Consider the following 27089-nt stretch of genomic DNA (forward strand, 5'->3'; position numbering starts at 1 on the left):
GTTAGGAGAGATTAAGTATGAAATAGTTGCCTAATGGCTGATGTGCACTGAAGGCAAAAGTAAATCCAACCCTGTTCTTTTGACAGTGCTGCGTTTCACTTAAATATGCGTCACCTACAATGAGACCCAATATAGTTTCATCCTGAGGATTTTTTAGGCTGCATGAAATATTGGTCCATGAAAGTCCAGTTAAAGATATTACTGGTTGGTTGAATCTCATTCAGCCAACTCAAACATCACTCAGTTGCCTTTAAGTTGTCCTGTTGTGTATCATTCTGCTTCTTGGACTTTCTCTTCTAGATTTTATTTTCCATTCTTTCAAAAATGTTTTTGTTGCTTTTTCTTCCTGGGCCCTTTTAACATGTCTGCACTTCAGTTTTAAAAGATTGGCATTTGAAGTGAGCATTGTAGTCTTAGTTAGAACTTGAATGATGGCCGGTAGGAGAATGGGATTCTAGCTTACTTCCTCCTTCCTGAATTACAGATCATTTGATGTTTATTCATAATCCATTTTCCTGACCATTTTACCTAGTTAACCCTTGTCCATTTTGTATGTGTATAATTGCTTGCCTGTTTTTAAGCACCCTAATTTCATTTGTGAAATGGGGAGAATGAGTCCTGTCCTGCCCATAGCTTACGGCTTTGGCGATGTTCAATCAAATGATGTATAGGAAAAGCTCTTGGAAAAGTATGAAGAACAATGAACATAGAGGATTACAGTATATTTTGCTTTTACAAAACATAAACTAGGGATATGGAGCTAAATAATCAGGATTGTTTGTTAAGGCTAAGATTTGGATGTTCCGGATTTATTATTTATCATATAAAATATATACTAATTATATAAAGTAATTGAATTTGTCATTAAATCATTTCAAAAGAAAAAACTTATGTGCTTTGTTTAATGTCCTTTTCATACCATAGACTGACATAGCTAAGGTTGGTTAACTACAGTACTGGGACTTTCTGTGCTTCTCCTTACGTCTCCCTGGCTTTTTCGCCTGTAGACCTTTTGCTGCTCTTCTACAAAACCGCACCCACATCTTCTGGTATTATTAAGAACCCTGCATTAGCCTTCTTTTACAGAAGTCCCCACATTTTTTCAGGATAAGAACATTTATTTTAGTGTTAAATATTTTTGTGCACTTCCACTATAATAATGAATTTCTGGCATCCACTGACTTAGAAAATGCTCCATCGGCCCAGTGGCGCAGGTGGTTGGAGCGCCTGTGCTTCTAACGCCAAGGCCGTCAGTGCGATTCCCACATGGGCCAGTGAGCTGTACCCTCTATAGCTAAGATTGTGAATAACAGCTCTCCGTGGAGCTGGGCTGCCGTGAGCAGCCAGAGGTTGGCATGAGCTGCCGGCAGCTGCTGTGTGCTTCCAGGAGCGGCCGGTGGCCAGTGTGAGTGGCCGGCAGCCGGGGAGAGCTGCTGTGAGCAGCCGACCAACGACTGGCGACCAACTGCCTCAGCCGGGGGGAGCACAATGCTTATAATACGAGCATGGGCCAGGGAACTGTGTCCTACACAACTAGACTGAGAAACAATGGCTTAAAACAGAGTCGGGCAGGGGGAGGCGGAAGACGGGGGAAAAAAGAAAGAAAATGCTAAATGACAAAAGGACATTACAAATTCAGTAAAACTTTTAAATGGACTTATATTTAATCGATCACGACTACATCCAAATGCTTTTGGAAAACGCACAGGCATGTCTGAGACATTATCCCATCAGGAACGTTTATGAACATTCAGTAAATACTTATCAGATGAATGCATGAATAAGAAGAGAATGAAAATTTGCCGACAATTCTTGTGGTGTGTGTGGATTTGTGACCCTTTTCTCCTATCTCCATTCTCCAATCCCTGCCTGGGGGACCAGAACTCAGAGTTTGGAAACCACTTGTATGATTTCTCAAATACCCAGTATACAGTAGGCACTCAATAATTGTGTGCTGAATGTATGAATGAACAAATGAGTGAATGAATATTACTCTTGTCTCCCAATTAGTACAATTTTGACGACAGCAAGTAACTTGTAGGCACTTCTACATCACCTTGAGGACCCAGCATGGTGCTGAGAAAATGCAGCCTGCTTTCAAATAAGCAACTAACTGGATCAGTATCACCTACCAACAGATATATTTCTGGAGGAGCTTATTAAAAAGAAAACATCTAAAATTTAAAATACACAGGAAAGAGATATCTTTGAATCGAGAAAATTCCGTGCGTTTTTCTGTAAGGGTTAGTGAAAGATAGTGTGGAGAAAAACTCTCCTTAGAAAAACACAAGGAGACGTGAGAGGGCCTAAGAAGGAAGCAGTGTTGTTGCCCTAAAGAGAGAAGAGTGTCTTGTTAGTGGAACAGAAACCTCCTCCTTTGAAGTCGGCCTCAGTCTTCTGCTGAGTAATCTGAGGCCTCAGCACAGCGGAGTCAATGTGACCAGAACACTCTCAGGTGAAGATTGAAATGGCAGAGGGGATGGCTGGCTTCTCATTACACTTCAGAGTGGCAGTGGCAAAAAGCAATTTACTTCTTCATAAATCACGAACTAAAGCATATTAAATATTTTTATGGGCATTGTGACATAGAGCATTTGTTAGAGGGCTCACTTACCTCAACAACGCTGGATGGAGTAGTCCAATCATCTTGAAGAGAAATTCTTATTACAGGCTCTGCTTGGCGGTGCAGCTGTCACGAACACTACAGAGAGATAGTCTTTTGCGCCCTGAGTCTGGTGGCCACTTCACCTTGCAGCAAAGGAAGTGAAAGTGTCAAAATGAAGAGGACTTGAAGTCAACATTCTCTCTAAGGGAAAAAAAATGCAGACACAAGCTTTTTCTTTTCTTTTTTTTTTGTGGGGTGGTGGGTTTTGAAGTGCTTTGATTAGAAAGGTCTATAAAGACAAACAAGAAATAACCTTTCTTATTTCTTGTTTTTCCTCAGCTTATCTTGAAATTTTAGGCCTGCTTTTGTATATGAGCAGCCCGGAAGACAAATTACCAAAGGAGAGAAATGATGCTATAGCTGCTTTAGGTTAAGTTGATTTTCTTTCATGTGTCATGGCTGCCTTGATATTCCTGACTCCCTTATTGATGTTGAATTGGAATCACTGGATGAGCTGCATTCCCCAGTCCTAAAGAGGCCTTAACCATAGTTTGGTTCAGATTCCCAGTTTTGTAGGTTTGAAAGCTGAGGTATAGTGCCACAGTGCTCCCTGTCATAGGTCTTTCTCACCCATCACAGGTCATTCACCATGACACAATATCCTCCAAATTAATCTCTTGAACAGAGGCTCAACCCAGGTGCTACAGAGCTGTGACCTTCTTAGTCTCTCTGTTTGTCCCTTTTCAGTGAGACATGTGTCAGCCTAATGGGATATTTCATCTGGAGTGAGAGTCCTGGATGGGATGTGCTGGCTTTGGCGTGGGTGGATGTGGACTGGAAGGCAGTCAGACCATGGTCCCTGAGACGGAACCGGACAGTGCCGTGTGTGACAGAGGACACGTGCACTGAAGCCTGAATGCCCAAGATATCCTGGCCCTGCCATTTAATAATGGTGTGACCTTGACAAGTTACTTAATCTTTGTGGCTCAATTTGTTCATCTGTAAAATGGGACCAATAATGGTGCCTCTTTCCTATGACTATTGTAAAGATGAAATAGATTAATGCATGATGTGCCTAGAGCTGGGCTGGATAGATGATAGACACCGGGTAAAGGTTGTTATTATTACTGTATATTATGATTACATTTTCTTCTCCTGTAGAACAGTAGCCATGTCACAGGATTGTAAAACTTAAGTGATGTTGAATGTGTGACTAATTGAAGAACAGGGATGAATGAATTAGCAGTGTGATCTTGGGCAAGACATTCAATCTCCCTGGCCCTTTGTAGCTTCTCTGAAGTAATATCATGCAGATCATGGACTGGCTGGCCTTGCTGTAGGGTGACCAACTTGTCCCATTTGTCCTGGGCTTTCCCAGTTTTTAGCAGAGAAAGTCCCACACCCTGGGAAACCCCTGAAACAGGTAGACCAGGACAGTGGTGATGCTGGGTCTCCATAATCCTTGCTATGTTTTAGGGCACACTAATAACCCCTTGGGCCTTGAGGTACCCTGTCCTGTGTCCCCCACCACACCTTATCAGTGGGGAGTAGCTAGGGATGTGTGTCACAGACGTTATTGATTGTTTATGCCAGTTCATCTTCCCTCATTACATTCTTCCTTGCTGGCAGAATCCTGATTTTATCCTTTGGTTCAACTCACTGAGTGGCTGTGTGCCCAGAAAAAGTGACCATAACCCCAGTTCACCGAGGTGGGGGTGGCTATTGATTAATCTAAGCCAAGCGTGCAATTCTAGTTTCCTGACCAAGGACTGAGTTTGTAAGGGGAAGTGGTCTGTGTTGATATGGTTACTAGTTGTTAAAACATTGAAATGCTCTGTCCTGGTTGGTAAAGCGATGTTGCCCAAGTGCCCCAACTCCTGTCCCAGGATTCCTGTGCCAAAGCCCCTCCATTCAGCTAAAGCATTAATGTCTAGCCACTCAACCCTGGCTCCAGGCCTCCTGTTTTGTTGGCTCAGTGCCCTTGCCTTTGTGTCTGTTATGTATTTTGTAGAACATATTGCCTGTATGTGACCTAGTTCTGGGGACAGGTGGCAGCAGTAATAACTCCATGCCCTTTCCTGAGAACAGTGGTCCAGGTGGCAGTTACCAGGGCCTGGGGTCATGGTGTTGGTGTGTACACAGCAGCAGATACAGTGGTTCTGGGCCAGGCCGGGTCTGTGATGTGATTCTGGGCATAGCCACTCTAAGTCTCACAATGTCCTGGTTTTGGGGGGGATACAACGTTTTAGTAAAGTCCTTTTCTGCATAAATCACTCTGCCAGTTAGCTTTTGCATGGACCATGCCACCCGAAACTTAGGGGTATAAAACAGTAACCATTTATCTAGCTGTGGGTCATCAATCTGGATTTGACTCAGCTGGGCCCATCCATGTACCTGCAGTCAGCAGCTTGGTGGGCTGAGACTGGCCGATCGGGGTGACCTCGGCTGGGACAGCTTATTTCTACTCCATGTAATCCACCCTCCAGGCAGACGAGCCCATCCGTGATCACACAATAATCATAGCGTGATCGCATAGTGGTGGCAGCCTTCCACAGGAAAGTGAATGGAGGTGTACAAGGCCTCTTGAGGCCCAGATGTAGCACAGTGTCACTTCTGCCCATTGAATGGTTCAAAACAACTCACAAACCCAGCCCAGATTCAAAGCCTGGAGAGACTGACTGTGCCTCCTGACAGTGAGAGCATAGGTACGTGGAGAGTAGCAACTGGAGGCATTACATAATCATCCAGAGCTTGTATTCAGTGCTCCAACATGGTGGTGGAAGACCAGGGCAAAGGAGACGGAAGGAATCCCTTTTCTCCTCAGTAGACTCAGGAGAATCAGGTGGATCTGGCTAAGCTGCCTCAGTTCTGGGAACAAAGGCCCAGTTGGTGGGAGATGTATGGGAAATGCATGGGAAATGCCATCAGGCTCTACTTAGATCTCCTTGCAGGTACATGTGGTGGTGCGTGATTAACCCCCACACATGCTTTTCCTTTCTACTCTGGAAATCAGCATTGTTCTAGATGACAGCTTCTCCATCAGCCTCCTTCCCAGAGGGAACAGCAGACTCTCTCTTCCCATCTCTCCCCACCTATGGACATGTAGTATGAGTGAGAATTAAACTCATGTTGTTTTAAGCCTCTGGGACTTTTGATATTGCATCATTAACTATCCTATCCTGACTGATACAGTATTTAACGAAGTACTAGTCCTGAAAAACATTGCATAAAAAAGGGTTTTGTGGGTAAATAAATTTGGGGGCAATGAAAAACTGCTAATTTCCCTGTGGTGTTTCTTCTCCCTTTCTACATTTTGGTGATAGAACCCTCTGAATTTTCGCCTGACACTTGGGCACCTAACTAGAGACTGAATTTCTTAGCTTCCCTTGTATCTGGTTATATCTACATGGCTGAGTTCAGGCCAGTGGGATGTAAACACAAGTGATAGGTGTAATGTTCGTGTTATCTCCTTAAAGAGAAGATTTCTTGCCTTGGACTCTCTATTTCAGTTTCCCCTGTCTGAGAAATGGTAACCACTGGTTCCGTCTTGGAAGCCATGTGTTGACAATAGAAGAGCCACTTGGCCAGCCTGGACCACTCATCTCTGTACTGATACATGAAAGAGATGTTGGCTTCTATTTTAGCCACCAAATAAGTTCTTAGCCTGATGCTTGAGACTCAATCCAATTGGTTTTTATTAATTAATTAATTGATTAACTAATTCCCACTGCCTTCTCCGTCTCTTCGATTAGTTTTTAAAATGGAATTCTTTTTTCTTTCTTTTTTTTTTTTTTTTAAAGATTTTATTGGGGAAGGGAAACAGGACTTTATTGGGGAACAGTGTGTACTTCCAGGACTTTTCTCCAAGTCAAGTTGTTGTCCTTTCAGTCTTAGTTGTGGAGGGCGCAGCTCAGCTCCAGGTCCAGTTGCCGTTGCTAGTTTCAGGGGGCACAGCCCACCATCCCTTGCTGGAGTCGAACCGGCAACCTTGTGGTTGAGAGGATGCATTCCAACCAACTGAGCCATTCGGGAGGCAGCTCAGCTCAAGGTGCCGTGTTCAATCTTAGTTTCAGGGGGTGCTGCCCACCATCCCTTGCGGGACTCGAGGAATTGAACCAGCAACCTTGTGGTTGAGAGCCCACTGGCCCATGTGGGAATCGAACCAGCAGCCTTCGGAGTTAGGAGCACGGAGCTCTAATCACCTGAGCCACCGGGCCGGCCCTAAAATGCAATTCTTGATCAGCTGATATTCATAACACCAACTCGCCAACTAGACCTTCGATTCTGTTAATGATGACAGTAGCCATATCTCGAGTACCTATTGTTCACTAGGTGTTTTTGTACAATATCTTTCATTCTTGCAATACTCTGTGAAGTAGGAATTATTATGCGCATTTCATGGTTGAGGAACGCAGCCCTAGGTTAAACTTCCTGCTCCACTGCAGAAATTGTTCGTATCACAAACAGGATTTGAACAGGTCTGTCTGACTCCTTGGGTTCTGTCGCTGCTCCTCTCAGTCTCTCAGTGATATTTGTATCTCTCTAGGAGATATATGAATTACATGGATAACAAGGCATAGAAACACACACCATGCTTTCTTCTCAACTTGGTCAGTGTTGTGCATGGAGAGAAAAGTTCAGTGTGCTAATGGTCAGAGGGAACGTCTATCTTCTGCACCTTCATTGAAGAAATTAGAGGTTTTCCAGCTCTGATCTTCAGCCTTCCACAATGGAAGGAGTTCCATGATTGGAAAGCCTTCTTTACTCTGAGCCTTTAAGAAAAAAGGAAAGAGCTCAGTGATCTGGAGGGCATGGGTCTGAGGTTGACTCTTGGGTCCCCTGCTCTACACCTCAGTTTAAGGGCTGCAGGACTGAGGAGAAGATGAGAATGGCACTCCAACTGGTCACTTAAAAAAGTTTTAGTAACTGCAGGAGTTAGTTGGAAATGCTTAAAATGTAGTTGTTGTTTAATGACTGGAATAAATACATATAAGGAAATGATTGACATAAATACATACATACGCGTGTATTTGCCTCTTCTTTCCAAAGGATTGTGCTCCATATGTTTACTGGGAGTTGAGTATTTGGAACTTGGTTTGCATTTTCCCTTGTAAATGATATTTCTAAAAATAATTTGTTTCTAAGACCGGTCAGTAGATTTTTTTTTTAACTCTTAATGTTCTTCAAGCCCAGCACAGTTGTTAAGCCACCCAATCTCCATTTCCAAACGACACTCACAGGGAAAAGATGTGTGTTCAGGTGCAAGTCAGATCAGGAAGTACATTCATCCTGGACTCAGTGGCTCCTTTGGATTCCGCATGAAAGGGATGAGGAGCTTAGGCGCAAAGGGCCGGAGCAGGTAGGAAAGCAGAAAGTTCTACACAATGTGTTTTGGGTAAATTCCTAAGGGAACCAACATTCATCAAGTACCTGTTATGTGCCAGGCCCTGCCCAAAGCACTTGTCAGACCACCCCATTTTCTCCCCTCAATTGTCTAGTGAGGTAGACATCTTTATCTTATTTATTCCATTTTACAGATGCAGAAAGAAAAGAACTTGCCCAGGGTCTCAAATCCGGTAAGCGGCAAAGTCAGAACTTGAACTCAGATGTGTTTCCTTGCACAGTCTTTGCTGTTTCTGTTCCCCATGTGGCTGTTAGCTAGATCTTCAGAGTGGACGGTAGCACTTGTATCTTCATTTGTCCACGAGCAAGAGAGAGGGTAGGAACTCTGGGTCAATAGCTGAGCAATTCTGAGCTGAGGAAGGCGTTAAGCAAGAATGGAGCAGTGTCAAGGAAGCTCAAAACACTTCCACCAATTTTGTCTGCATGGGCTGTTTCTTAGGTAATTGTTCCTAAGTTGGGGCAGTTCACATTATTTGCTGGACTTTGTAAGTGCACGAGTACCATCTGACAGTCTGGCAGTGGTCGGCAAATGCATCTCACACTTTTCAATTTCTCAAGCTCTCTGTCCTCAAAAGGAGCAAGGATACAGCATGGATTCGTGATTACGAGATTGGGATATGAATGCAGGGCAATCTGGATTCAAGTCTTGGATCTGTTCCTTATGAGCTGTGTGAGCTGAAACGTTCTTGATTGAAACCTTGGGATAAATGCTATGTATACAAGTGCTATGGGTCATTGTGTGAAGTAAGATAATATACGGAAAGCACTTAGTATAGTTAATGCACTTAGTCAGCATTCATTAAATGTTGGAGAAGAAATACTCTGGCTTAACCGTGGACTAGCTATGGGATCTCATGCAAGTTTACCAGTCAGGAGAGACTAGCTCATGCTGCTGTAACAACAGTCCGAATACACCCGTGGCTCACCACATAGCAGAGAAATAGTGCTTGCTCACACACATCCATCGTGGATTGGCTGAAGCGTGGCTTCTCCACCCCTCCCTGGGACCCAGGGCAGCTTCTATCTGGAACATTGCCAGGCCATGTGGCAGATGGAAAAGACAGATGGCAAGCCACAAGCTGGAGGACGTGTGTCACCACTGTCTACATTTTACTGTCCAACACAAGTCATATAGCCACTCCTGAGTTCAGCATGCAGGGGTGGAAAATTCTCCTACAGGGAGGGAAATTGAAGGGAAGAAAATTGTAAGATTTTATCATCTAACCATATAATTTAGCAGCAATTTATCCTGAGTCCCAGCTCTCGGTGAAGTGTCAGGCTCGTAGTAGGCAAGAATATTATCATGACTCTCTCACGTGCTCTTGGAGCCCCGTCTTTTCCCAGTTTGGCCTTAAGAGGTATCAGACCCTAAAAGTCCAGTTGTGCCTTATTTAGCTCAACATCTGGAGAGACTCAGCTGTACCACATATTTGTTCCTAAGTCACTGAATTGCTTACTGAATTGGCTGCCAATCCACCTTTTCCAGACAGGAGAAGAGGAAAAACTTACTTGCAAAGAAAAAGACAAGATTCCTCTTGGCCAGGCTGAAGCCTCTTCTGGAGATGGGCCAGAATAAACAGAGAAGATTTATATCAACGAGGATACCCAAACAGAGAGTAAAATGGAACTCTAGGGGATCAGCAGGGGTGAGCGGCTTGTGCGTCAGAAGGCTGTCATTTCAGTGTGATCTCAGACGAGTTCCTGTACTTATCCGTGTCTCAGTTTCTTCATCTGTAAAAGGGGGTCGAGGTGGTGGGGAGACTGACTGTCTCTCACTGAGTGGGGATGAGAGTAAAAGGATATAAAATACATGATGAGTTTTACAAACTATAAAAACCATTCCACAATGGTTTAACAAAGTGGTTAAATTTAATACAAGTTAAATTCAACAAAAATATGACTGCGTATGAAATATATCTGATGATAATTTGGTAATAACGATGGAAGTGGTTGCAAATCCCAAAAGACCAGTTTTTATTTGTTCCCAGTTCATAAAGTTCTTCAAAGGGTGCAAAGAAAAGAAAGTTGTATTATTTAGGTGTTCAATTTGTTGGCAGCCATCTTATGCTATAATTCAGCATTAGTCATGGTTGACTAAATTTTTTCTCTAGAAAATTAGATGGAGTATGCAAACACAAAGACCCAGCGTGGCCTCCTGGAACAAAACAAGATGTACAAAGTCTTGGGGCAAGATTGAGAGATCAAAGGCCAGGTGGGCTGCTTGCTTTGTTGCTTGGGTGCCATTTGGTATCGTTTCCGTATTTCACTCAGTCAACATTGCTCAACTTCCACTCTTTCCATCATCAAAAAGTATTTTTAGTCCCTTTCATTACAGGAAATCTTTGGCATTGTTCTCAGGGTTGGTCAGATGGGGGAACATGAGTTTTCCATTGTTAGTACATCTGTAAATAAGGACTAGCAAATGCATCTTTACATCTTAGAGGGCGTGTTTACTCTCCTCCGAGGCCGCATTTCACATTTGACCGTTGCAGGAGATCAGAGTGAAGGTGTGTGAAGCTCATTCACTAGTGTGAACCTGGCTCAGCTCTCCACCAAGTAGGTGGCTTCCTAGGAACTTTCCCCACCTCCTAAGACTGAGGGAGGGGCCCTCCTCTGTGTTCCTGTATCCATCACTGTCTCTGTCCTCATCAGTTCCATCACATATATATAAGCAGGTAGTGCTTACTCTGTGCCAGATGCTGTTCTAAATGCTTTAAGTGTGTTAGCTCACGAGACTGTTACAACAACCCTATGAGGTAGGTACTTTTTGGAATTCCTTTTTCAGAAGGGGAAATTGAGACACAGAAAGGTTAAGTAGCTTCCCGAAGGTGGCATGTCTTGGGCTGTTCCGAGGATGAAATGAGTTAATATCTGTAAAGTGCTTCACACAGTGCCTGGCACATAGTAAGTGCTCCACAAGTGCTTGTTAAGGAAATCAGAAGAGTCTAGGCCAAGCCAGACTGCAAGGGGCTGGACATGTTTGCAGCAGCTGGGGGCCACGGGCCTTGGTCTTGCCTCTCTCTTGCAGTGAGATCATGGCCAGATTGCTTATCCCCCCTAGGACCGTGGTCCTTATCTGTAGCATACATTTGATGATAGAGCAAACCTTTCCTGGGTCAAAATGTTGCTGCTTGTGTAACATGTGGCAGAAAGTGCTGTTGTAGGGAATATAGCTGGAGAATTTACCATCAACAGGGTAGAGGCTTGTTTGTACCATGGAAGATTTTTTCCCCCAGTGAATTCAGAAATCCATGTATTAAAAGGGACTCATTTCCAAGACTTTCTCTAGAATCTCCTAACAAGAGGTAGTAATAACATGGGAGTCACAGTTCAAGGGCATAGAGAGTAGAATGAGTGTGGGAGAGTTCATTAATGTTAACTGCAATAGCATTTGAGGGGCCAAGAAACATAAATTCTGTTTCTTCGGATTTGGGGATAGAGTTGATGTGGAAGGAGGTGGTTGAGGTGGGCAGACCTGGTGGGAACATGGGGAGGGAAGGGGAAGAGGGAGAGCCAGCCACCAGAGGGGCAGAGGCGTGGATTCCCCAGTCATCCATCTCTTGGCTGTGACATAATAGGTGACTCCTATTACCCATGTTGATAGGTCTCATGGAGTCCACCCAGGCCTTCTACCATCATCTCACTTGACCAGAGGCATTACGGGCTAACTGCCCCCCTAACCCAATTGGATGGACAGCTGAAGGGAGGCTCAGAGAGGTTAAGTGACTCGTACTGTCTCACAACCTTGAAGTTGGGGAGTATTTGAACTTCGGGTGCTAAATCGGTCATATAGGATCCTTCTCAGCCTTCCACAGATTCACGTGATGTGAACTTTTCCATTTCCCTTCTGACTATGGAAAAACTGATTTTCACTTCCTTCTTAAAACTGACTCTACAGATATCAGCCTTTCTTAAAGCGCTTAAAGACATATATGGGAGAAACACGTCTGCCACTCTCTACTCTTCCTTCTCTCCTCCTAGAAAGAGAAGTAACTTTCTCTGGCTGGAGAGCTTGAGGAATGGTCTTCTCAGGGGAGTAGCGGCCTTCTCATCGGTCTCAGAGCAGCCTGGCCTCTGGGAGCAGGCCCCCTCGGCCCCCTTGTACAAGTAGACCTGTGGGGCTCCAGCCCGTCTTCTGGGAGATCTTCCCCTAAGGTCTTCAATTAGGGGAAGATATCCAGAATCCCAAAAGGATCTTAGGTAGAAGCCTCCACATTTTCCAGCCTGACTGCCAGAAATAGCACTGAGTTTTCATTCTTTCTGACCCAATCCTCTATCTCTCATTCATTTGGATCTGAACTGAAAGAGGGACCAGCTTGTGGTTAATTTTTACCATTATTGTCCACAGTAGCAGGTGCCTTAGTTTCCACAGAGGGTGCCATGCTTCTTCTGTTTGGATACCTGTGTGTGTGTGTCGGGGTGGGGCATGCACCCCACGATGACCATCTTCCACCTAATTTGTAATAGTAGTCCTTGAGGCCTATGCAGTGTTGTTGAATTCCTCTGTCCTGCCTGTAATAGCTTACTAGTTTATCTAGTCAGCAAACCTCTATTGCCTCCTTGCACCCGGCTTTGTTCAAGGAGCCAGGGATACGAAGGTGAAAAGACCCATTCCTTTCTCTGGAGGAGCTATCGACCCGGTGGGAAGACAAACATGTTAATAAGAAATATAACACTCTGATGTGGTTCTTGTAATGGAGACACACAGAGAGCAATAGAAGTAGAACAAGAGTGGAAGGCAGGAGGCCCTCATGGAAGAGGGTGCTTTGAACTGGGAGGTGAAAAGTGAGGAGGAATTGGTCAGGTGGCCACATGAGGAGAGGGCACCCTTCCGAACAGAAAGGCATATGCTATGTCATGGAGGCGCGAGGAAGAATGGGGTGCTCAGGAGCCACAAGCAGTTTGCAATGGCTGGAGTTGGAGTGCCAGGTGGGGAGTGCCAGGCATGGAGTGCCAGGGAGCTGGAGAGAAAGAATGAGGTCAGTTTATTAAGCCCTATTGTGCCTGCTAAGGTTCTTGAACTTTATCATATAGAGCAGTGATTCCCAAATTTCCTCGATGGTAAGTATCACGTTGGTTGACACGATAAACATTTGGATGTGCTAGACTCATTCTGGAACTGCATAAACGATCTGACTATTTATCAAGCACCCTAGTGATTCGCAGAATCGGGCACATTTGGGAAAACACTGCTGAGCTATGGGTTTTGGGGCAGTGACGTGGCATGGAGAGAATCATTCTTTTCATGAAGTCAGTCTGGTGCATGGAAGATGCTTAAGAGGCAGGCCAGCAAAACTGGGGGACTGTGGCCAGGTGAGGGTGATGTTTGTCTCCGTGTGAGATGAGAACTTGATGAGGGGAGGGGTGGAATGGATAGGAGCTGAGGAGACGGGGGTGAGAGTACTAATGAAGCAGTGTTGCACACTCATGCACCCTCCACTTACACGAGCAAAGAAAAGGTATCTCCTTAATAGTAGAGAACTTACCTACTACCGGGTTTCCCGGAAAGTAAGACCTAGTCGCACAATCAGCTCGAATGCGCCTTTTGGAGCAAAAATTAATATAAGGCCCAGTATCATACCATACCATACCATATCATATCATATCATTATATCATATCCTACTGGGTTTTATAGTAAAATACTGGGTCTTATATTAATTTTTGCTCCAAAAGACACATTAGAGCTGATTGTCCGGCTAGGTCTTATTTTCGGGGAAACACAGTATGGACTGAATTATGCCCCCCCCACACACACTCCAGATTCATACACTGAAACTCTAACCCCAAAAGTGATGATAGTTGCAGGTGGGGCCTTTGGGAGATAACTAGGTTTAGATAAATCATGAGGGTGGAGCCCTCGTGATGGGATTAGTGCTTTTTTAAGAAGAGACATCAGAGAGCTGGCTCTCACTTTCTCTCCTTCTGCCATGTGAGGACACAGCGAGAAGGTGGCTAAACTGCAAGCCAGAAAGAGAGCCCTCACCATGGTGGCACCCTGATATTCAATTTCCAGCCTCTAGAACTGTGAGAAAATCGATTTCTAAACCACCCAATCCATGGTGTTTTGTATTGCAACCCAGGCTAATATGTTATCTAATCTTCCTTATTAGTTCCCCACCCCTCTGAGTGTGTGTGGGGGGGAATTAATTTAGAAAAAAATCTAGTAATTTTGCATAAGATTCCCTAAAACTCCATGTTGCCAAATCCAGGGGTCCCTCTTCTCTATCTTTCTGGACCTTTCAGCACATCCAGCGTTGTGGACCACGCTGTTTTTTCTGAAAACACTTTTTCCTTGCTTCCTCTGACACACATTCTGTAAGGGTTGTCCACCGTGTTCACTCATGTCTGCCATGGCCACTCCAGCTCAGTCTCATTGGCTGAATCCTCTTCTCACACTTGACTTTGACTTTTCACGTCTGTCTTAGATCCCATTTTCCTTTACATCCTTTCTTGGTGATCTCACTGTATTTGCTTTAATTCTATCTAAATGTAGATGCTTATCGTACCTATTTCTCCATTACTGATCTCTACCAAGTACTCCAGACTCATGGCCATCTGCCTGCTTGACATTGCCTCCTGCACACCTAACAAACTCTGTGTCCACAAAAGAAGCCCCAGTCTTCGTTCCCTCAACCCGCTGGCTCACAGTCTCTCCATCTTGGTAAAAGGTGCTACTACCTTCCCAGTCACACAAGTGAAAATCTATGTGTTTTCCTAGATTCCATTCTCTCCTTTAAATGTCATATCAAATCCTTCAAGTTCCGCAGGATACTACTGAATATTTTTCTTCTCTCCATGTCCCATATCAGTGGTTCTCAAACTTGAGCGTGTATCAGAACCATGTGGTGGCTTGTTAAAACCAAACTGCTGGGCTCACTCATCCTCAGAGTTTCAGATTCAGTAAGGCCAGGGTGTGGCCGGAAATTTGCATTTCTAACAAAGTTCTCAGAGAATGCTGCTGGTCATGGGCCACACGTTGAGACCCACCATCCAATACGTGTATTATCAGCCTATCAAGTCTCCCATTATTGTTCACCTAAAATAGTGGAACTGTCTCCTAATGTGGATCCATATTTTCACTCTCATTCCATTTCTTGGAGTTTTTTTTCAGTGTTTTCTGACTTCCTAGTACTTAAAAAATACCCTTCTTATATTGGGAAAAATTCCAGCCTTGAAAGTGTTACTCCCTAAAGTTAGAACCTAGAAAACTCAAATTCCTAGCTTCTTTTGCAACTCGGATGTACGTTGGTGACTCAGGCTCTGCTATTTGGCATGCTTGAGAAACTTTGATTCAGTGGTGAGTCGCTTGAAAAAGGAAAGTGTATGCAAACTTTCTTTCCTTTTTTTTCCCCCCCAGAAACAGCTAAGTCAACTGGTTCTGGGGGAGGCAAAGATGCCGAAGTGGAATTCCACACAGAGGTATCATCAATGGGGCATCCACAGTAGGGGTTCCCTTCTTACGGTTTTAGGAATTGTCCCTGGACCCTGGACCCTGAGTATTGTTTTTCAGGTCCTTCAAAAAAATCTATGAGGTGCCCAATATTCCTTTAAAAGAATTCTTTAAAATAAATAAATAAATAAATAAATAAATAAATAAATAAATAAATAAAATTAAGGTCAGTTTCTTCCTGCTCAACCAGCCAGAGCCTGCGTTGTCACTTGCAATGAAGAACTCTTGAGTGATACACCCTTTTGGAATCCATTCTCTGTTCAGTAGAGATCCACACTGATCTGAGTCAATCACCTTTGAGGACACAGCACCTCCTCCCCTTAGCTCACCAAGCTCTCTGGGACCAGGTGTCCTCCTGCAGCTCCCACCTTTTTCTGGTACCACTCACTACTTTGCCCATGTTGATCAAGCCTCGCTGACCCATGCAGGAATCATACTGGCCACCTTGTTATCAAGAGCTTGTACTCTAACCAACTGAGCCATCTGGCCGCTCCTGTCTTCTGCAGAGCACTAATCGCTATTTGATATTTTTCTTGTTAATTCATTTATTGTGTTCCCCCTATACCCTCTAAAGAAGATAAACTCTTTGAGAGCAGGAGTGGTGCTTGCAAATATATTCTCCCAGTCTGTTGCCTGTATTTTCATTTTCCTAATGGTGTCTTGTGAAGCACAAAAGTTTTTGTTTGATGAGGTCCAATTTATCAGTTTGTTCTTTTATGGATCATACTTATGGCAACATTTCTATAAAATCTTTGCTTAACCCAAGGTCTTGACGATTTTCTCCTATGTTATCTTCTAAATGTTTTACTATTTTAGCTCTTACCTTTAAGTCTATGATTGAATTTGAGTTAAATTTTGTGTTTAGTGTGAAGTAAGGATCTAAGCTGGCATTTTTACCTGACTATCCAATTGTCCCAGCACCATTTGTTGCAAAGGCTATTCTTTCCTCCAATGAATTGCATTGGCAACTTTGTTGAAAATCAATTGATAATGGGGGTTGGGAGTCTTTTCTATTAATATACTTGCCATTCACCAAAAATGTAAGAATATATATAAGGATTTATTTTGGGATCCTCAATTCTCTTTTGTGAGCTATATGTCTATTTAATGATTTGTGTTTGCATCATTTGTCTCTTTAATCTTTCTAGAATTTAATTTGATTCATGGTATGAGTTTATGGTTAAAATGGAGTTTTCCTCCCTCAAAATGTCTAATGAATATCCTGGCATTGTTTGTCAAATAACCCTTTTCTTCTCCATTGATTTGTTATGTTTATTAAATGGTTAAAAATATATTTTTATAGCAAACTCTTACATGGTATTCTGACTCGTCCCTTTTTCCCCCATCCAGCACTTTAAAAGTCCCTAATCCTGTGTTCTGTTTAACCAAATGACAAAAATTGTCCCTGCCTCAAGAGCTTAGGTTGGAAAATAGGAAGAGGACGTTGACATGTTAGAATAATAAACACAGAACAGATATTTGCATTGGACCTCAGAAAGGGTTAGTGCATTTGTGGAACAGTAACTGAAATGAAGGGATTCTCAGAGGAGTTTCATGTTTACTTCGGGTGGGGTTGTGGACACTTAATCTGAAAGTCACCCAACCCCTGCTCAGATTGTTCCTACCTATTTGTCTGACACTATTTTAATCTTCTGGTGGTGGTTGTGGGGTTTTTAAACACCAAATGACTATGAAATTCCGCGGGAAGACTCCACCCACTCCAACAGAGTTTAAAAGTTCAACATTTTTCTCAATGAAGACACCCAAGACGTATTTGTAAAATTTCCAGAAAACCTAAGGCTAAGAGGAGCAGCTTGTATGACAGGTGATCCAATGAAGGTTCAGTTGGTCTTTACTTGCTGGGAAGCACCATTGAAACCAAGAAGATGAAATGAAACTCAGAAAAATGTAAACTACTGCATTTTGTGTCAAAAAAAATCAATGCCAGGGAAAGAGAGGCTCAGGAAAAAGAATGAAATTTTAGTTGGCTGAAAATTCAGTGTGATCGTATTGACTTAGGCTTGCTCTGCTTGCAAGGAGCAGTGACGTACATCAGACACGGAGAAGAGTTAAGGAATCACAGGAAAGGAACACAGGGAACCGATTTTAATTGGCCCAGTAGCTAGGCTCCCTCGGTCTGCTTACCCAGGCTATATAGTGGAAATGCATCTTACTTGGGACTAGGTCACAGGTTCCACCACCTTCACCACCACCACTGCTGCCCGCAACAAAACAAAACACATTTAAAAACACCCAAAACTTGTCCCAATTTCCTAAGTCACCAGGAACTGGGCTTTTGGTAGCTCAGCTTAAGAATTAATTTATTCTATTTCTTTTTTACATTTCAGCTGTGGCTAGCCCTTTTGAGGACATTGTCTATTTTAAAAGGAAGGGGGGATAAAAATAAATGAGAGAATGTCTTCTCTCCCCCTCTTGCTCTCTATAAGGAAATTAGAGCAAATAAATCATTGGCAATTTTGTTTAAATCTTGAATTGCATTTTGCAACTTGTTTATACCCATTATAGAAGTCAGCTTATTGAAAATTCAGTCTGCATAAGAACGTTATAGATGCCTTGTATACTAAAAAGTGTTTTTAAAAAATATTACCCGTACTGTTTTGTAGCCTTTTGAAATTTAATGCATAGTAAAAAGTTTATCCTTTCCTTGATTTTTTTTTACAATAATGGCTTTTAAGTCTTATCAGCAGTGAACTATTTTTTTTAAATGTGAAATCTTAGTGGTTTTCTACTGTTGTCTAACAAATCCCCTTAAACTTAGTAGCTTACAAACATTGAAATGGTTTATTCATTCGTGATTCTGCAATTCCTATGGGCTCAGCAAGGAAAACCTCATCTCTGCTCCATGTGATGTTAAGATGTGATGGCTCAGCTAGGGCTGGAGGAGCCACTTCCAAGGTGGCGTCACTCACGCGAGGCACAAGTCATGTCAGGCCCTGAAACTCACTCACTGGAAGAACTTTGGCCTTTGCCCTTTGTGAGGTGGGAAGCCACTGGATGGTTTTGAGCACACATATAACTTACGTGTTCATGAGCTTACCCTGGCTGATATGCTGAGAATAAACTAAAAGAGGGGTGGACTCTGCAAGGTGGGAGCAAGGGCACCAGTTAGGAAGCTGTTGCCATTACCCAGGTGAGAGATAACAGTGGCTTGGACAAATGAGGCAGCAAGGGGAGACGATAAGATGGATTATATTGGGACTAATATCCATCTATGCTTTCTTCTACTTATTTTATGGCATAATTATGATATAGGAAGTTAATTTTGAGGTAAAGTTTGAGGTAGTCACCGACTAGACGATGTTTCTTGTACGTCTGTTCCTCATCTTGTGATTTCACAGGGCAGGAAACCCATTGCATGCTCCAGCAGTATCTGTAGTTTCCACCTGAGCAGGTAACTTAGCTCATGTAATAACAGCATCTACTGATAAAGATCCTGGCCCTGCCATCTGATAGGCATATGACACAAATGAACACTTTGCAATTTAGATCCCTTCACAGTAAAAGCAGCTCTTCCCCAGCCAGTAGCCTAGCCTCCCACCTTTGACTAGAATATACTCCTGCAATGGGCAGAAACTCTTATCTTCATGATCCTTTTGAGCCCCAATCTTCCCCCTACAGCTGCCCACTGAAGGCTCAACAAATGTGGGTTGAACTGAATTGCATCCTATCAGCCTCCACACCCGTTGGAGTGATGTGGAGTGAGATTCCTAAGAATAGATCCAATTCTTGGAAGCCTCTGAGTGCTGGCATGTCCTCCGGGGCTGCATTTGGCTTTTTCCTTTTCTTTTTCTTCCCCCTCCGGGGAGCCCCAGTGTTGTGCAGCTGTTACATCAGTCTACTGCCCGGCTGCCAGATGAGCAGAACGAAGATGCGACTTGGTGACTATTCACATCTGTACTTCTCAAAAGCAAACAGAACAGATGCCCTTAGCAACGGGGCTCCCCTGCTCGGGGCAGGGGAAATGTACCCTAAAGGGGGAAGTTTCCCTACTAAGAGCTGACAGAGCCACTTAGCGATGGCAAGGAAACATCATGAAACAGAACATTAAACTTTGATGAACTGCAAAGCCTGGGAGGTTTAAGCTGCAAGTCAACAGAGATGTTTTAATCTATATAAACACTCGGCATGCAAACTCCGGCACAGCTCTGGGCCTTATTTGGATGGTGTTTTCCACTGTCTCCTCAGGAGAGAGGGCTCTGAAGGCAAAAAGAGATGCTGTGGAGTTCTTAGGAACTCAAGGGGAGGGAGCACGTCTTAGGAACTCCTTAGTGTTGTCCAGTCCTGCCCTCTGGCCTGCCCTCCAGCTGGGTCTTCCTGGGTCTGGCACTCATGGCTTCTTCCCTGACTCTCAGGAAGGGGTTGATCAGTCACTGAGCGCCCTCCCTGCCTTTAGTCTGCCTCGCCTTCTCTCTCCTGAAGGCTTTTAGTCCAGAATCCAGCACTGAGTGAGATGACCAGAGCTAGAGTAGGAACACCCACTCATTCGTAACAATTACAAGTGCAAATTCATTATTTATTGTGGGCCAGACACATGCTTTTTGGCCTGAATCTCTCATTAATTCTCACAACAACCCCATGAGGTAGGTAGGATTTTCGGCCTTGTTTTACAGACAAGGTGACTGAGGCCCAAGGCAGTAAGTCGCTGGTCGTTGGCCCACACCGACTTCCTGCTGTTCACTGCTCCAGGGGGAGACTGTTCACAGTCTTAGCTGTAGATGGCACAGCTCACTGGCCCATGTGGGAATCGAACCTGCGACCTTGGGGTTAGGAGCACGGTACTCCAACCACCTGAGCCACTGGGCCGGCCCCAAGCATGGATTCTTAACCATCATGATACAACTGCCTTGACTCTCATGTTTGGAATGGAAAGAGAAGATCAACTGCTTAGAGATGTGAACGGAAAAGAAGGCAGAGCTTTTCCTTTCTATGTTAGAGTTGTCTTCTGCTATCCTCAAATATCGCAGACTTTTTTTGTGGAGGGGAGTAGTGCCTCCATGTATGTTTCTACGTGCATACATGCATTTCTCTACGTGGCTCTATTTCTAGTTCCAGGGGTGACACTTGACCCAGACCTCGCTCATCGAAACATTGGTGACTCTTCCAGGACCAAGTCAGGCCAATCGGAGGCAAGGAGATTTGAACGAATGCTGTTGTCTGTAGGGAAGAAATCTCGCTCTTTTCTCACTCAATTGTTAGCCAGGGATGGTGTGGCCCCTGCCGCTACTGGCAGCCATTTTGTGACCGTGAGTAGGAGATCCTGTCTGAGAATGGAGTTAACACATGAAGTAGAGCCAAGTAGAGAGAGTGACACTAGAGCCTGACCTCATCCTGTGAGCATCTGAACCAAGCTATGTGCTCTTCAGTTATGTACACTCGTAAAAATCTCATTTTTGTGATGTCAGCGTGGGGCAGGTTTACTGTTACTTGTAACCAAAAGAATCCTAATAGCTACATTAAGCGTTCAGTAAATGCGTAGTTTGTGCCAGAGCCTGGTCTGTAACTGAGCAATTAAGAAGGCCCTTGTGTCCACATGGGGAGCTCAGGGGCTTGGGGAGAGCTGCAGCAGCCCGGGTGACGTGGACCAGCACAAGTATTTGCAAACACTGTGACCGCTACCAAGTACTGTTTTACGTGCTTTTATCCATTTTAGCTAATTTAAGTTACGATTATCGCTACTGTTTTAAAAGGTGAGAACCAAAGGCACAGAGAGGTTGGAGAACACATCCAAGATCACACAGCTCCTAAGTTGGGCATGGAGTGGAGCCAGGTCCCCGATGCTGCTGACTGGCTCTGGGCATTCTGCCCCATGGCCCTCCTCACCTACAGCCAGGCAGCAGAGGCTCCAAGTGGGTCCACAGGACACAAGAACATTCTTGCAGAACACAGTCTCTCTCTCTCTTTTTTTCTAAAATGATTTTCTTTAACTTTTAAAAACGAAACACAGAAATGAGTGAAAATTCAAGGGTACTTGATTACGAAAATTCTGAACCACACAAGTAGAGACAAAGACTGTCACCTCCGTGGTTTTCCCTCCAACTCACTGATGAACCCATGACACCGAAAGGAACAGAAAATAGAGGGCCATGAAGAGGTACCCACGTGGTCAGCTCTGTACAGTGCCACTGCTCTCCATTTGCTGCTATGTGTCCCTGCCTCATGTCTCCAGGCTCTGCGGTGGCGGCCTGCTGAGTGCTCCCCAGTAAGACCTGCCTGCCCCAATTTCATAGGGAGCCTCCCCTATAGCTGGAGGGAAGGCCTCAGCCCAGCCCCTGTGGGCGCTTAGACTCACTGAGGCCCTTATCCCTTCCTTCATCTCCAGCTAGGAGATGCAGAGTGTTGAATGATTAGAGAGGGTGAGGTTGGGCTCCTGCTTTGCTCACAGCCCCTTCCCCATGCCAGCCTCCCCTCGGAATCCTAGCTCCCCTTCTCGCCAGTGACCCCAAACTGCCTTGTGTTGAGCTCAGCTGTGTGTCAGGCACTGTCTTAAGCACTTGGAATGCACTTATTCATCAGAAACAGTCTTATAAGGGAGGAATTAATATTCCCATTCTCCAGATGAAAAACCGAATCTCCAAGAGATCATTTGAGGGCACACAGCTGGTGTGTGTTGGAGCTGGAGACCGGGGGGGTGGTGCTCTACCCCTTGTGGACATGCCCCTTGGGTCGTGGCTGTCTCCCTAACTCCCTGCTGCTGTGCTGTGTTCCCTTGTCTTGCAACCTCAGGGGCTGGCTGTTGCCCAAGTTGCCCCTGAGCTGGCCCAGCCCTTTGGATGTCCTGGCTTATTGACTGTTACTCGGTCATCCCTCAGGTGGTCCTCGTCATCTCCAGGTTCTTGCCGAGCACTTTGTCTCAACTCCTGCTACCAGCAGAGGCTGTGCTGTGCACTGGAATTCTTGTACAGGCTCTCCAGTCGATGAGCTTGGCCCTCAGGCCTCATCTCTCTCGTCCTTTGGGGTAAGATTGGGGCACAGAGGGCCAGGAGCAAGCAGGACTGCTTATAGGCTGCTCTCCCAGTGCCTGTGAAACGGCTCGTGGTACTTCAGATGGCTCACTAACATGAGGTGGCCTCTGTCCCAGGCCTTGGAACTCTCTCCGAACATGATGGTTTGTACCTCTGGAAAGACTCAGGATTCCAGAGCAGTGATATTTCCTTGGCTGTGTTTGGTGGGGATTAGCACTCCCAGCCAACTGTTGATTATCTGTGGGAGATGGGAGAGAACGGAGCTCTGACATTTCCAAATAACCCTGGAACTTATTCTGGCCAACAGCCCCGAGTGTCTCCTGTTGGACCTCTTTCCAGAGCAGCTACCAAGAAGTCCAGTCTACGAACTTGGCTTTCAAATCCTCTCCTCTTTTCTTCCCTTCTCTGCTTTTTTTCCCCTGTGTGAGAGAAGCCTCCAGCATTGGACACGGAAGGGGAGAATCAGCAAGAGGAATGATGTAGCAGAGTGCTCTGCTGCAAATAGCAGAGAATCCAACTCAGACTGGCTGAAATAGTGGAAGACATTTATTTAGTTACACAAATAATGAAAAAGTCTGGTGGTTGGGATGGCATCAGTTAAGGTTTGTTCCAGCAACCAACTGAGGTCATCAGGACCCCGTTTCTCACCTTCTGCCTCCTACAGCGTGGGTTTCATCCTTACATTTCACATGGTGGTTCCCCTGGCACTTCCAGGCTCTCGAGTCATGCTAGCAAAGAGTTATGAAGTGTCAGACCTCACACTCTCTAAGGGAAGATATCATGTCTTCTGGTAGCTCCTACACATGTGTGAGGACTATCGCCCCCTCATTGGCTCAGACTGAGTTACATGTTCTTCCTTAAACCAATCATTATGTCCGGGAGGAAGGTTTATCCTTATTGACGTGAGTTAGTAGAGCCCATCCCTGGAGATGATATAGGGTCAATCCTATCCAACACACATGGACTGGGTCCCCCACAGGGATGTCAGGGTACTATTGGCAAAAGGAGGGGGACCAGATGCTGGGGAGAAAACAGGCTAACATCCATCGTTCTTGGATGACCCTGGGCCATGTTGATGCAACCAAGTGACAGTTAACCTGCAGTGCGATGGGGTACATGCTTTCCAAAGCTCTTCTTCCTCTTGTCCTTTATTAAATCCTCAGGAAAACCTCTATATCAACTGCAGTGGCCATCCATGATTTTCTATGTTTTACAAATAAAGCAAGGAGGTTTAGATAGGTACAGTGGTTTGCTCAAGGTCACCAGCCATACCTGGTAGGATCTGGACTTGAACCCATGCTCTTTCTCTCTGTCACACTCTGGTGGGAAACTCATAGCTGGCAGAGTGGGGTGAGCTCCCTGAACAGTGTTATCAGCTGCATCCTTGAAGATGGATTTGGTTAGAGCAAAGAAAGGTTCAAGGTCTACAGACTGTTAGTTTAGACACAAAGGTCACTAGAGGGCAAGGGGTGGGACCAGCATAGAGCCTAAAATGGAGAGAGTATGTATTAGTCAGCATTCTCTAGAGAAACAGAACCCATAAGAGATAGATAGGTAGATAGATAAGAGATAGATAGATAGATAGATAGATAGATAGATAGATAGATAGATAGATTGATTTTAGGAATTAGCTCACATGGTTATGGAGGCCAAGAAGTCTCACAATCTGCTTGCTGTCTGCAAGCAGAAGAAGCAGGAAAAGCCAGAGGTATAATTCAGTCTGAGAATCAGGGGTTGGTGGTGCAAGTACTGGTCTGAGCCCAAAAGCCTAACAACCAGGAGCTCCATTATCTGAGCAGGAGAAAGTGAATGTCTCAGCTCAAGCAGAGGATTTGCCTTTCTTCCCCTGTTTTGTTCTACTCAGGCCCGTCATGGACTGGGCAATGCCCACTTGCGTTGATGTGGGTGATATTTTTTACTCTGCCTGCTGATGCAAATGCTGATCTCTTCCAGACACGTCTTCACAAACATACCCAGGAATAATGTTTTACCAGCTGTCTGGCCATCTCTTAGCCCAGTCAAGTTGACACATAAGATGAACCATCAGAGCATGAGTCAGGACACATGCATTAAAGTCCTAGGGGACAAAATCTGCCCCAATGTTACCTTCTGCTGCAGAAAGTAAAACTAGGGTGGGGAAAGACCAGGGGACTCATTTGAAAGGAGAGAGACTGCAGGGAGAATTCCAAAGCCTGTGCCTTCTCTGGCCAATGGCCCACCCAGTCCCACAGACACTCCCTTTTCTGTCTACTTCTCCAACTGCGCCCGTGGGAAAAACCCGTCTTGGTCACCTGCCGGTGAGGCCTCTGAAGGCAGGGGAATCTGTCTTCCACTTCTCTCGTATTTTCCATTGGTCAGGCTTCTCCTAGATACACAGGCTTGTTTTTTCCGGCACTTTTGTCTAGTTCTAGAAGTGACTCTTGAAGATGTTTACATGATACAGAGACTTGAGTTTGATGTCCACCACGGATTGACTGTGTAACCTCGAACACATGACTTTAGATTTCTGAGCTTGAACGATCTCATCTTTAAAATGAGGGGATAATAGTCGCAACTCTGTTGGGTCATTGGGATCAGGCAGATAAAGAAGTTAGACACGTGAAGTGCTCAGTGACTAGATTAATACGGGGAAAGTGCTTAGACTAGTGTCCAGCTAAAGGTACACGGTAAAAAAAAAGAATTATCAATGATGATGGGAAGATGATGATTATCAGGTAGATTGTTCTTTTCCATCTAAGTCATCTAAATTTTGGATAGCCCTGACCACTGCCAAGATGCTACCAGTGGCAATCCAGAGTAGAGACATGCTCTGGGGGAGCAGGCTATCCTCATCCAGTGTCTACTGTCACCTTGGTCCGTTACTTCCTCTATGGCTCCTTGCTTCTGGGTCACTTGAGGCGCACCTCCCTCCAATGTCCTCACCATGGTAGCAGATGTGTAAGCTGAGGGTGTGGGAGTGAACAGGACTTGTGGGGCAGGTCTGGGTGCAGTGTGGGGGGGGTGGTTGGTCGGCGTGTGTGGAGGTGAAAGAGGAGGAACAGGAGGCCAGGTTGTGATGCCTTGGGAAAGAAGAGATCCTTTCAGCTTCCTGGATTGTGAAGCTTGGTCCGTATCTGAGCTTCCTCCCAAGCAGAGCTGGCCCTGGAGGGGAGATACACACCACACCTGAGCTGACCTTCTCGGATCCCACAGGTTGAACAATGCACTTCCACACCAGAGGCTGATGCAACTTTGTGTGTGGGTCAGGATGCCCTGAGCCTTCGCTGTGCTCCCTCCTTGCAGCTGAATTCAGCTCGTCCTTCTTCAGCACCCAGCAGGGCCTCTTAGCTTTCTGCCAGAGGACGGCTATAGACTGAATGTTTGTGTCCCCCTCCCAAAACTCGTATGTTGAAACATAATCCCAATATGATGGTATTTGGAGGTGAGGTTTTGGGGGGTGACTAGGACATGAAGGTGGAGTCCCCAGGAATGGGATTAGTGCCCTTTTGGAGACGCTAGAGAATGTCCTCGCCCTTTCTGCCCCACAGCTAAGTTGTGGAAATGGGTTAGGAATCCTGGTGTATCTGACCCCAAAGTTCTGCTACCCCATGACTTTGAGACTCAAAAGGAATGGACTCTAATAGTAGAGTTTTGATTTCAGCCACCTTGTTGGATTTTAGGGTGAGGATAAGGCCTTCCTTGGACACCCTTAAACTATAACAGGTAGGTTTTCATCGATGCTACTACTCATAAGACTAATGCTAGTGTTTAAACTCATTCAACTTCAGGGTAAGGAAGATTCTGTGTAACTCCAGGCTGACAGTCCCTGTTGGAGGCAAAGAGTAGAGAATTTCTCTCTCCCTTTCCCTCATTTTAGCTTTACTATAGCAAGGGGATAAGGCGAAGAGGTGGAGTGGAAATTGGACCAAATCTAGAGCATAAGATGGGGGTCCGACTCCAGCGGTGCCACCTCCTAGAGGAATAACATAAAGTAATGGGTCTCTTGAGCTCTGAGCCCCAGTTTTTTTTCATTTGCAAAATGAGATGATGCAAACATAACCAGTGCCCACGGCTGTGGTGAGGATCAGACGATCAAATGTACATAAATACAATATGTAAAGGGCAATCCATCTCGGGCGATGGTCATGACTTGTAGTGTTGGTTGGTGCATGCGTAAGGAAATGGTGTGGCCAGAGAGCATGACACCTGGGTGAGGGAGAGGGAGGTTTTACCATAGGGTAGGCACCTGTGGTGTCCCTAAGGTGGAACTGAGCTCAGCCATAACCTGGGGTGAGAAAGAAGTGGGAGGTGTAGGGTGCCGCAGGGATTGGAACTGCATGTACTGGTTGCTCAAAACTTTTCTGCCAATAAGGAAGGCAGAACTACTGATAGTAGTAATAGTAAAATCCACCTACAAAGTGGCAGGACAGAGGGTACTCAGGAGTGCAGAAATGTGCTTTTCACTTGAGATAGGGGTGTTTGGGGTGCAAACACAGTGTTTGCTTGTTAGGTAAGGGCCCCACCCCTTCTTGCATCAGAGCTGGGGATGGGGACAGCTGTTTGGGAATCAAGGCGAAGAAGCAGGAATCAGGCCCAAGAGAAAGAAGTTTGTTATACCTCAGAGACAGTGTTTTTTGTTTGTTTGTTTTTGTTTTTTAAAGCAGCATT

At 45.0% G+C, this 27089-nt stretch overlaps 1 protein-coding gene across 2 annotated transcripts in view; it reads right to left on the reverse strand.

Moving 5' to 3' along the window:
- RBPJ (recombination signal binding protein for immunoglobulin kappa J region) overlaps positions 1-2731 on the reverse strand; it is a 201358-nt gene extending 198627 nt beyond the window's left edge. The window contains exon 1 of one of the 2 annotated variants that reach the window (XM_074322037.2): positions 2615-2731. Coding sequence is in view for 1 of the 2 variants with exons in the window: in XM_074322024.2 (XP_074178125.1) it covers positions 2615-2646 (32 nt within the window). In the remaining variant the exon portion in view is untranslated. The remainder of the gene's footprint in view (positions 1-2614) is intronic. The other variant, XM_074322024.2, reaches the window with a different exon arrangement.
- Positions 2732-27089: the final 24358 nt, after the last annotated feature.

This window comes from Rhinolophus sinicus, chromosome 1 (assembly GCF_057876585.1).
Source record: "Rhinolophus sinicus isolate RSI-liver-muscle chromosome 1, RSI-T2T, whole genome shotgun sequence".
Lineage (NCBI taxonomy): Eukaryota > Metazoa > Chordata > Mammalia > Chiroptera > Rhinolophidae > Rhinolophus > Rhinolophus sinicus.